The sequence below is a fragment of the Chamaea fasciata genome, unplaced genomic scaffold, assembly GCF_029207755.1.
Source record: "Chamaea fasciata isolate MVZ Bird 193981 ecotype frontalis unplaced genomic scaffold, bChaFas1.0.hap1 SCAF_2, whole genome shotgun sequence".
NCBI classification, from domain to species: Eukaryota; Metazoa; Chordata; class Aves; order Passeriformes; family Sylviidae; genus Chamaea; species Chamaea fasciata.
This window is the reverse complement of record NW_027094087.1, coordinates 100,834,934-100,847,890: the sequence shown is the minus strand read 5'-3', so window position 1 is coordinate 100,847,890 and position 12,957 is coordinate 100,834,934. Positions and strand designations below refer to the sequence as shown.

The window sequence follows — 12,957 nt, the reverse complement described above, 5'->3', positions numbered from 1 at the left end:
GAAAGATGAATGCCTGGAAATAGAACAGGATTGCCAAGAAACAGGCATGACTTTGCCAGAAAAACTTGGCTTTAAAAACAGATATCAGCACAATTGAAACATTAAATACACAAATCCCCTCCCTTTCTCTAGAAGCTAATCAAACAGATTTAGTCAACTACAAACAGACACATAATTCCAGTTAAATTTCCTCTGCCAACAAAACTGCAGGTCAGACTAATACTATGTCTGTCAGGCTTTTCATGCCTTTCCTCCTAAATCCTCATTACTACCAGAGACAGAAAAAAATGCTTTTTATCTAAAAAGGTCACAATTGATGCTATTTTTCCAGGTCTTTTTTTTTTTTTATACTTATATATGCACACACACACACTTCACTGGAAGCTTTACTGTTTTCTCCAAAACATGAAAAATTGAGCTTTGAGTTTTCTAATGGCAACTTTAAGATGCTATTATGCACATAAGAAAACAACTGCCAACAAATTTGATTAAGATTAGCACAGCTCTGGGAATACCAGGATGATTTCATTGACAGAACAATTATTACTTAATTATTTACCTGTTCAAAAATTACCTAGTTTAATGTTAATCAAAGGTTCCAAAAAAGACTTGTTTCCCAGGAGCACTTAACATGGTGATTAAAGACCCTTAGGAGTGACCAGAAATTTTTTGATTCATCCTGTTGCTAATAGTTCCTTATTTTAAGAATATGTATATATAAATACACATGCACAGTACATTGGAATTGTATTCCATGAGAGTGTTCACATAGTTTAGATTAATGCTCTGATAACTTGACCGTAATGGGGAGATCATATATCATAGATCTCCACTTTTTTTTTTTCCCCTCTTCCTTTGCCTTTTTGGGTCCTATGAATTTGTTCATTTACTACTTCAAAATCTATTTTACCTTGTGAGGTAGTAAAATGCTCATTTTCCAGATGAATAAAAGAGTAAAACTTACTTTTCTGGCTGAGGCTACTCATGTAACTAATATTTTTGCAGTCAATGCAATCCTAGCCTTTCAGTGCTTAATTAAAATGTTTTACAGCCTCCTTCAATAAATTCTTCTTAACTGGTAAAACCATTTGAGTGACTTCAGCAGTGCTGACAAAAGGTAACTACAAATAAAAATCAAAGCACAGAAGCACAGAAGGTTTTGGGTTGGAAGGGACCTTTGAAGATTATCTCGTTCCAATCCCCCTCACCTGGGCAGGGACACCGTCCACTACATCAGAATGCTCAGAGCCCCATCCTGGTCTTGACACTGCCAGGGATGGGGCACCCACAGTTTCTTTGGGCAACCTGTTCTAGAGCCGCACCACCTCTGTGCAAAAAAATTCTTCCTAATATAGTTCTGATGCAAAGAAAGAAGATAACGAGGAACGTTGCATTGTGAAAGCTGTACTGCCACTGCTATGTGATGTCCACAGAGGGCTGATGGAACATTCCAGGCTAGAGGACTACCATGGAAACCTCTTCTGAAAGAACTGGGGATGGGGGTGCAGGAGTTGGAAGTGCATCTGTTACAATTCAGTCGAATATTTTAATCAGTTAAACACTGCTCAGCTTAAGACAGGTCAATATGTCAATGATTCACACTGACTTGCTGGAAATGAACAAAAATGAATGAAAATCTGGAAGCCTCTTGAAATCTAGCCTTTAAATAAAACACAGTTCCCCACAGGCAAAGCTTACAAAAGGTGCTGAAAAACCACATAGAATCAGTAAAGATTTATTATGGCAGTTCTCAAACTGTACTTACCCAAGCAAGAGTTCAGGTGAGCGGTACCATCTGGTAGCCACGTATTCTGTATAGTTAGCATTGCTTCCTTCAGAGAGATTACGAGCAAAGCCTGTCAGAGGAACAGTGTGAAAGATTATATCCCATTTTAAAAACAATATGTGTATCACCACTGATTTTGGCAGTAAGAGGTCATGTCTATTTATACAGAAGCAAATTGTTTACAACCCCTGCTGCAGAATGATGTCTCCAACAACAGCTTGTCTACTGAAATGTAAGCTTTTATTGATGCAACACTGAAAGTCAGCACATCTGCTTTAATGACTCTCTTACTATCCTCACAAGTCAGTGGAGTTTTACTATTTTGCTATTACTCTGTATGCTAAATATATTACTCTTTTATTTATATTTTGCTATTACTCTGTATGCTATTATGTAATCAAAACAGACTGATAAAAGTTAACTGTCAGTATGCCATGTCAGCTATTAAAATATTACACTAAATTTCGCTTGAGGTGCTGTTTGCAGAAGAAGATTCCTAACTTTGGAAACATCACACATGCATGTGTACTAGGCTCTTCTGGTCACTGATCCTAACTACTACAGTCTTTGAATTTTAAACTGGTCGAAAAACTACATAGTACTCTTATCTAAGGACACTCCCTCCCGGGCTTGGCAAGGAAATGGTCATCTCCTCAAAACTATAAAATACAGGAGTCTAGGAAAATCAGAAAAACTGTTTATATCTGCACTTGGCTCACTCCACATATTTTGGCTTCCCAACTGTCCTAGCATCACATTCACCATAAGGTTCTTCATGAATTAGGATCAGAAAGCATGTCCAAAATAATTTCTTTATCCACATCATTCTTTTAAAGAATAAACCAAAAAATTTGGAAATGTATACTTATTTGCAATTGTACCAGAACTCCCCTACTGTCCTAAGGCATAACAATTACGACCACTGGCTGAGAGATGAGTGCATATACTGGAAAATTCATTTGTAGGAATAATTTGAACTTTTATTTTCATTCTCCTCCATTCATTAAAAGCCAGCCAAGCACCACAATAATGTCACTGGATTTTTCATGTAAAAGTACTCTCAGACATATGTTGGCACTATTTTCAAGTCTTACTGTTTTCAAAAAACTAATTAACAATTAGGTGAGACAGGACAGAGAAATCTCTGCAGCAAGACTCCACGTGCCAGCTCCTTACTAAAGCTCAAACTGAGACAAACTTTTGGGACTGAAATGCAGAAGCAGCATTTCCAAAATGCTTTCTTACTGAGATGCGGCGTTAAAGCACAGTTTAAAATTCCCTTCAGTGAAATCACTGTAAGTCTTTCCATTATTGCATGAACAATAAAGAAATAGTAAAAATTCTGAAGTGCAGCAGAAGAATAAGGCATAATTTTATTTCCTGAATCAATAAGTGCTACTTAAATGCAATAGATATTTTTTTCTTTATATCTGAGCTCCTTTGCAGAAGCTGCCAAAATTGCCTTTCCCATTCAACTACGTTTTATAAAGTTGCAAATTTTAAAAAAATTTAAATTTTTTTTTAGTATTCTGGAAGTGTGAAGCTTAGCATGAAGAAGCCCAGTTCCACTCACCCCTGTGGAATACTAATTTACTATGAGTTGAAGTAAAAATTTGAATGCAGATTATTATTACTATTATTATTATCATTATTACTATACTAGTGATCATAGAAAACAATTATAAATTTGTTAATGACATAGGTTACAGCTGTTACTTTTTGCAAGATACCTCTAATTTCAATTGTCAGTAAACTAAAAGACAGGATGACTATGATGAGGAATGGTTATTTCAAAGCTGTCTGAATGTAAGAATTCATATCTGTTCCCATAAAGTCTAATGAACATTACTGGTGCTGCTGGAGAAAAGCTGGAAAGGAATTTTTTTTTTTAAATTTCTAACATGGGGATTGAGTGAATTTTGAAATATTACTATATTTAGAACTGCTTAAGCAGCCCCATTTCTGTTTCAAATTACGAGCTATGTGATTAATCTTGGCAGTGGAAAATCTTTCAGTCATGTGTTTAAAGAACAGAGGAAAGGTAATCAGGAGCTACACTGAAGAAATGGGACAGTCAAAATGTGGGAAACCCCAGATTGAAAGGGAGGGGGGAAGAAAGGAAAAAAAAATTGTCTCATAATAGAAATAAGCAGGTGCTGATGTAACACATGAGCCTGGCAGCACATGAGCTCTTGTGCATCAGACGAATCAACAGGTCAAAGTGTCATCTTCCTCCCTCCAGGCCAGTCTAGCAGAACTAGGACTCAGACAGGAATCATTATGCCCAGAAACCGGCTAACGTAGCCTGAGAAATCAACCCCTAACTTTACAGACCAGGTGCAGCATGGATTTGATGTGGCAAAACAGAAAGCAAAGTTATCATCATGGGCTTCAGTGTCACCTTTATACTGTCAGGTAATGCATTTTATAGATCCAATATTGCTCCCACCCTGTGACACCATGCAGAAAGATGATGGACAAAACTAACAGTTCAGGAAAGCACATCTTTCTAAGGGAACAATTATTTTTCTGGTTATGATGGAATTTGCTTATTGTTCCTTCTTCCAAATTGTGCTGAGGTATCAGGAATATAGCAATAAGAGAGGGAAGCCAGGGAGATTAGACAAACTCTATCAAACAGTGAGAAGGAACAGATTAGAAGATGAAGACGGGAGGAGATTTGGGTTATAGCAACTACGAAAAAAATACCATTTGCAAAGGCATCATGCTGCAGAAAGTAATGAGCAAAATCAGAAATTTCAGGAAAGGATTTCAAAAAACTCAACATGGTAGGAGAGATGTTAGGAAAAAGATGTAAGGAAAAAAAAAAGGAGGAGGTTGTCAGTTTCTTACAGAGAAACAGGGCACATTTAAGTTAGACATAAGGTAAAGCATTTTAATCTTAATGACACATAACACTAGGGAACCTCTATTATTCAGAATTTTAAGAATATACTAAGCAAACACCTGTCAAGAATGACACAGACATTTTTAATGCTTTCTTTGAGTAGGTGGAAAAACTAGAGGATTTCTTGAGGTCTTTTCCAGTCCCATGTTTCACCATTTTTATGCTTACACACCATACAGAAATTAAGAGGCTGCTAAAACAAGCAATTTTGAAGCCCTGGTGTTGAAACAGCAAACACACTCCTCAAAAAAATCGAATTATTTCCAACAGTCAGATGCATCTGCTGTAATCGGCACTCTGTACCGTCCTCTTTTTCCACTTCTGTTGGCAGAAATGACACCCACACAACATGTGTCCAGGCAAGCACAACAACCAATCTCAATTTTATTTAGCACGGGATGTACAGAACACATGGCGTAAGGCTTATGAAGAATTATCTCATTAAAAATTTATGAACTTTTCTGTTCAAACTGGTTTTGTCCACTGGGCTACTGGAAATGGATGCATTATTCTTTTCTTTGTATTTGTAATCACACGAGGAACATGACGTCGTTTGTGGCAAGTACCCATGTTCCAAAACATGAATTAAGTAAGGTAGTCAGCATATGTTAAATCATGCTACAAGGCAAATTCTTATATCCTAATCTCTGCACGTTCAGGAAACACTTGTGGTTAACACCATTCTGACACGTATTTTGCAGTAATAGCTTAAGCTACTAGCAATTATGTCAATTAGCAATAACACTAAAAAATTAAAACTGATTCCATCCTATAAGGGTTGCTAAGAATTTTAAATTCAACTAAAACTGAAAGGCCAATTAAAATTAAAACTAACCCACATGAACATTAAGAACCACAGAAATACCCATAACAGTTTGCCTTCCTTGGTATTATGCTGATCACTCTGAGTACACTGTGACTGCACATCTTTTCCAACAGCAGAAAAAGAGTGTGGCTGGAGCACACAGCATGAGCAAGCCAACAGACCACACAGAACACTGCTGGCAGACTTCACATCATCTCTATCTGGTGAAAAAACTGATGTCCAAAACACCACCATACCATTTGTCTGGTCTGGCTTTTTATTTTCCTGCAATCCTGCTGCACAGAGGATGCTGACACAAGTTCACATGCAAAGATCTGTCAGCTGATGTCGTGACAACTCTAATGGCATTACTTTCAAGCAGGTGAGGGACATCCCTCACCCAAAAAAAAAAAAGGAGGGAGGGAGGGCCAGGGAAGGATGTGTGGGGTGCACAGCTCCCATGAGGACCCACTCATCCTCCATGCTCTCACTGGCTGTTCCTGCTTGTGATGATGTTATCCCAGGCTGGGGCGTGCACAGTGCAGGGACAGGCACTGCCTGTGTTGGTTGCTCAGCTCTGCACAGGGCAGTGGGCTGGTCCCTCAGTGGGGTTTGCTTGGCAGGGCCTGATAATCAGTGTAAGGGAAGGGAGGGCAGCCACAGCAGTGCAGACAGGAGGCCTGTGGGTGCCAAAAAGGCAAAGGCACCAAGGGCACCACACAAGAGTGTGCTGATGTTCTGTCAGAGCTGTGAAGTACCTTACACTACAGAATAAATGGCACTGAATTCAAAGAACTTACATGGACCAAATAATCTCAGGTTTTTCCTAGAATGGTTATTGTTTCTGAATGTTTAAGCAAAAATGCCTTTAGGATTAAAAGAAATAAGCAGCACTGTAAATGACAAACACCTTTCTTGTCTTCCTTAAAAACCATTTTGATTTATTTTGTTAGCAGTTCTTTTCATTCAAAATTGAAGAGGTTTGAAATGACAGCTTTCAAACTGTTCTTACTGAAAAGTGCCCTTGGGGTAACACCATGGAATTGGCTTTTATTTACCAAGCCAAACTATAAGCTTTTCAGAGGGAATAATATTTTATTCTGTGTTTATGTGGCATATAGAATAAAAATACAGATTGTTGGAACATTCTGCCCTGTTGTCTTCTTGGATTACTCACATGGGCAAAGTTCGCCCTGTACTTGGGTGATTGATTTTTCCAAACCTTAAAGCTGATATTAAACAGGCATTGGTAGGCCAGGAAACATCAGAGTTAACCTAACATGTACAGCTCTGACTCTGACCTCCAGTCATTCAGTTATTAATCACAGGTGGACATATGATTCCTTAATTAACATAAAAAACCCATTTGTTACCTTAATTAAGGAATATATACTTATATATATTCCTGAACCACAGGAATATATATAAGTATATATTCCTTCATTATATAATTCCTATTCCTATAGGACCTATAACTACACACATAACATTCCACAAAAGTCAATGGTTCAAAGAATATATAAAAACTACAAGTTTACTATGTCTTTACTGAACAAGCAGTAATTATCTTTTCTTTTAATACACAAGCCAGATAAACCTATAGTTTTGCCAGCCTCCTAATGAGCTCATTATCTGTGCTCTTCTCAGTTGAGTCTCAGCCACATCAAAAGCAGAAACCTTGTCTAATACAGGAAGAGAGAAATGCAGTGTTTCTATAGACATGTTAACACAGATATACGAACTAAGACCAGAAATCTTCCGAATTAAAATGCTAGCCCCACACCTGAAGCAGTAATCAACTCTGACTGCTAGAAGACTTTTAAATAGTACATACTGTACAACTCTTAAAAAACATGGCAAAACTGCACTGCAAGAGATTTTCGTCAAAAATACAAGCAGCAGGTATCTTCCAAACTTACCGAAGTCACACAACTTCAGAACATCATTGTGGCTTATTAAGAGATTCTCCGGCTTGATATCTGAAGTATGAGAGTGAGTGAAAAAAAAAACAAACACCAAAACTGTTAGCTTCTTTTAATTTTGGACTTTGTCAACAAATATTATTTCATTATAACTTCTTTAGAGATATTCATGCAATCATAAATGAAGCATTACAAGAGCAACTGCTGAAACAGCTTCCAGCAATTCAGTTTGTGAACAGGCAGAATTAATTTTCTGCCTTTTGAAGTCTTTTAAAGTGTTTCCCAACAAAATAGGGAAAGAAAAAATGTGCTTACAGACATTCCTGGGCAGAAAACCAGTTTCCATATTTCATATTGAAAAATAAAAGAAAGGACTGATATTCAATTACCCAGTTAACCAATAAAATATTAACTATGTTGTGCTCTAAATTTTCAGTTATAATGACCATTTGATCACCTCTTGTAATTTGTTTAAAAAAATGTCTTGCCCAGTTTTAAGCCCTTTTTTCATTCCTATATTATACACATGGTACATTTTTCAAATTACATTTTGAAAATATTTTTCAGAATCATGCTGATCTTAAATATAAAAAGCTCATTACATGAGAATTTTATCTTATTGGAGATGTTAATTAAAATATTACTCTCGCAAAGTCACAAAGCAAAATAAAATTTTATTGAATCAGGATAAAATACATAAAGCTAGATCATACAATAAGATATATATTTTATGTGCTTGAAGCTTCGGAAGAAAGTAAATATACACAACTGAAACTCAAGGGAGCTGGGAGAAACCACCTTAAGAAATAAAACATGGGGGACCAAGTTTTAAGTTATTTTTCTTGTAAAATTCTATTATCAGATTCGAAAGTGAAATGACTGAGCACCATGAAATGTTAAAAAAATCCTTTTTCTTAGACAATGTCTGTTGCTGCAGTTACAGTTTGCTGTGCTTATCACTTCCCAAACACAATGGACAGCAAACCTTTTACGTAGATGAATTTCGTTTTAAAACAATCTAGAGCTCTGCAGCAGACTTAAGACCCAGCCAAATTTACTTTTTTTTTCTCCTGCTGATATAAAGCAATTGCTTATATTTTTGTTAAATGCAAATCACTTCAAGCTGTAACATGTTTCCCTTTAAAAAGGCCCTTATTCCATGTGGAGAAGTACACACTTACCTCTATGAACAATATCATTCTTATGGCACCAATGAATTGCTTTAATTAGCTGGTAGATGTAGCTTTTCACTTTTTCTGGTGGAACTCCATTTGGCATTTCTTCTAGCAATTCAAGCATATTCTAAATGTTTAAAAGACACATTATTTAAAAGAGCTATACTCAGCTGCTTGAAGATAACATGCCTTCAGCCTTTTGAAGCAACATATTTGGGCTACAGAGTTCAGCTATGGAAAATCAGTAGTTTAACATTCAGGGAATGAATGTGAATCATCAGCATTCTCCTAGCTGTCTTCATTCTGGAGAAAACACTTGTGAAGACTATAATCCTAAATGGTGAACCACAAGTCCTTAAAAGACTGTCATCTAACCACTTTAGCTGAAACACCTAAGAAGTCATTTAGTCACAAAACACTGCTTAAACAGAAACACCAGGTCAGGTGTGTGGCCATACAGTAAGTTTAGCAAATCAAAGCATTTTGTAAATATTCAACAATGCGTTAACATACTGTTCTCTTCAATAAGTTAGTTCTGCCACTTTGACTCTGCAGGGCCACAACGAATCACCAACTGTATCTGTATACGGATGGGTATAAAACAACACAAGCCCCTTAGTGAGCATGAAACAACAGATAGAAAAATGCCTCACAGGGGTATAAATCAAAACCTAGGGAGTATTCTATAGCTACAGATCAGCTATAATCTTGGACATCTTGGCACTACAGCAACTACACTACAGCAACCATGGCACTACATATCAACTAATTTGTGAATATAAATAGGAAAGAAAATAAAGTTACTGTTTATACTAGTACATTTCCTCTTTGAAAAAGAACACTTAGATTCCCATTATGTTAGCAAATGTCTCTAATTTTGCACAATTAGAAGTACAATGAAGTTTGTATGCTGATTTCTGAAATGATGGGCAGCAGCAGCCCACTTGAAGAGAGAAAAAAAAGTCTTTTTTACTGAACACCAAAATAGGAGTATTTTGGCTATATTGCCTTACACAACTCATTTAATTATGGAGTTGAGCATTTTTAGATTTTTCATTAAAAGTAAATTTACCTTGTCTTTGACAAACATTTTCTCTAGCTGTACAGTCAATTTTTTGATGCCTCTCTTGAAAGATATTTTAATGAACAGTAGATATTTTGGTGATATTTGAAAACATTTCTAAGTTTTGCAGTTTGGGAGTAAATACTGGAACCTATGTGCTTGAGTGTAAGTTTTCTTCCAAACAAACTTCAGATCTGAGGAAAGAAATTTTCTGCTAAGAAACCATATTGATTTTAGCTAGATTCTTGTCCACACAGAAGGCTGTGGATCTGGGTAAGTAAGTCAAGAAGTCAGTGTTACAAATACAAAACAAAATAATAGCATCAACACAGGAAGACATAATCCTGTATGAAGACATTAACTAAGGGGATGATGAATAAAGGAGATTAGACTAAATGTGAATTTAAGTAATCTGGATTTTCAGTATTGCAGAGTTAACATTCCACAAAGAACACAAAGTGCTCATTACCAGTTAAACAAAATTTAGTCCATTCCACCACATTTTATTTAATTCTTTCTACTCTCCCCTCATCCAAAGAACCCAGAAACATCCTGGCCTTCAAAGAAACTATGGGTGACACTACTTAAGGTATCTGAAAATAAGAAATGTTAATTTACTTCAAAGTTTAACTTAAAAGAAAGGTGAACATTAACACAAAAATGACATTACATACAAACTTTACATGATGCCTACCTTTATCACAAAATTCTTTTATTCTGATGCAAATAATGTTAGATATTGCAGCCTGATGTTTTTACCAATATTAACTAGCTTTAAATATACACCCCTTATCAGATCAATTAAATATATCTTTTACTTATGCTGCTCTTTCAACCCACTTCGCCAGATAGCTCAGTCAAGTCAACTATAACAGCAAATTAAATGTATGTTCCAAGTTGGTGTGTGATCAAAGACATTTCATGTGTCTGGAACAACTACAAGGAACATGAGGAAACGAGTCAAGCTTTGAATGTTAGATCCAAGATCCACCACATTAAAAGTTGCTGATCTGCTGGTGAAAACCAAAAATGATTTCTGCCAAATTAATATAGGTCACCTCACATTATGTAGTCAAGTTATATGACAGAAGAAGTTGTCAACTTGATGTAAAAGAGACAGAATTTAGGGTAAGAAATTTTTAGATGAGAGAAAATTGACTGCAGAGGACTAGCACTCAGCTAGACTACACCACCACACTGGCAGGAAATTAAATGAAAATTTCAATCAAAAGAACAGTATCTCATGAAGGCTACAGACATATTTAAACCTGAATTTTATTTTACTCTATGTATCTGAACACCATCTAACTGTTTCCAGGAAGAAACGCTAAATTGTTAGAATTCAGAAGGAAGGGCTACCTTCATCAGGAAGGTTGCAAAAATGACAAAAGACCAATCTGTTCTAGATCGTTTCTCCCTGGAAACAGATCAGGATGCTTGGCAGTAGTAGGCCAATCTAAGGAAATTTTGGAATAGTTTCAAAATGAGGTCAGGATTGGAGTTAATGACAGCGGTCTTTGCCAAATCCCTCTAAGCAACTATTGATAGTGGCCTTGTTACAGAAATACACAAACAAATCCTATTTTTAACAGGGAAGGATAGAGAAAGTTGAAAGAGATTCCAAGGTCAGAAGTCTATGATCTTGTTTTGAAAGACTACGTCAAGACTCATTACACAACATAACAAAGAACAGTTATCCAGCTTTACAATTAAACTGGATTAAAGAGTTCAGATGCAGTTTTTTCTTCAAATCATATGTATTCCAGTCTGCATAATTTTTAACATGTTGGTGTTCACAAATGGAAGATTTTTTTTTTAAAAAATACCACCATATAATGTAAAAACAACAGTAATAAGTGTTTCTGTCTCACAACATATATCTAATTACAACTCATATTGTATTAAAGTTTCTGCTGCTTCTCTTTAGAGATTAGGATAGATTAATTTTTAAAAATAAAAGCAATTTTAAAGACATTTGCTGTAAGCTTATGATTTAACTGTGGCAAGGATACTACAAACTCAACTCACTTTTTCCACATATTCAAAAACTAAGTATAATTTTCCTCTTCTTCTGAAGGCCTCCTTCAGCTCCACAATGTTCTCCTGTTTCAAAGTGCGAAGCATTTTAAGCTCTCGTAAAGTGGTTTCTTTGACTTCTTCATTTTCTACAGGGTAAAGTAAAAGAGACAGAGTAAGCTGATTAAAAAACAAAACAAACTCTCCAAGTAAAAATGTTATAAAGATTTATTTTGAACCTCTGATTAAATTCCCTGGTTTTAGACATTACAGGGAAAAAAAAAGCTTATTTTCCAGTGTGGACTCTCTGTTGCCTGCATACTTCTGCACTGGAAGAGAGGTCAATGATGACAGCACATATTATGCAACCCTCACAGATTTCCCATCACTACCATAAAGGTTTTCCATGGCAGAGATAGTCATAAGAAACAAATTGTTTCCATTTCCATCTTTTTTTATTATGAAGGGAACTAATGCACTTCGAAAACCAGTCATATGTGTGTACACGCTCTACCCCACCACGACACATCACACACATATACCACTGGGAAGGTTGCCCTCAGCAGAAACACTGGAATGCAAAGCTCATCTTTGAACAATACAAAAAAAATGTATTTGATTCTGAAACAATTTTATTTTCCAAAAGCCATCACAAATTTTTAGACTGAAGCACAGATTTTTCCACGTTCCCCACATGACTTTCAAAAGAAATTCAGCAATGCCAGACCAGTGTAGCAGCCACAGAAGGCAGTAGAGTAAGTACTGATGCAACAAAGTCTTGAATCTTATTCAGAGTAGTCAAGAAATGTAACTGTTTTGTCAATTAAATTTAATTTAACTGATTTGACAATTTAATTGTCTGAAAGGTGTTCAAGAAAGGAGAAGTGCTTCACTAATGCTTCATACACTGCTTATCATTAAGGGGCCCTGAACTAAGCAGGTTCTAAAGGACACTAGCAATATGTGAAGTAAACCTGACTGCATTAGGTTTTATTTTTCATTTAGTAAAATGAAATCCATTAATTCAGTAAATCTGCTCATGCACAGATAGGAAGAGTGTACTTAATCTCTTAGAACTGTTATCCACAACAGAGAGTTATTAAGTGGGAAATGCTTGCATAATTTCAAAGCTAAATTACAATTGCATGTACCACAAAGACAGTTAGAGACAGAGGAAGAAGAAACAAGGAAGAGAAATTGTTTTTCCAAGGCAAAAGGCAAGAAGATGTTTGCAGGGGACAGCGAATAACACTGGTCATGCAAACACACTAATCATCATCAG

At 36.1% G+C, this 12,957-nt stretch overlaps 1 protein-coding gene across 3 annotated transcripts in view; it reads right to left on the bottom strand.

Annotated features, from left to right (window-relative positions):
• Positions 1-12,957, bottom strand: part of CDKL5 (cyclin dependent kinase like 5) — a 131,007-nt gene that overhangs the window by 40,511 nt on the left and 77,539 nt on the right. For all 3 annotated transcript variants that reach the window (XM_066176895.1, XM_066176896.1, XM_066176897.1), the window contains exons 5-8: positions 11,688-11,824; positions 8,603-8,723; positions 7,419-7,478; positions 1,766-1,856 (exon numbers count right to left, since the gene is read on the bottom strand). In XM_066176895.1, the coding sequence (XP_066032992.1) occupies positions 1,766-1,856; positions 7,419-7,478; positions 8,603-8,723; positions 11,688-11,824 (409 nt within the window). The remainder of the gene's footprint in view (positions 1-1,765; positions 1,857-7,418; positions 7,479-8,602; positions 8,724-11,687; positions 11,825-12,957) is intronic.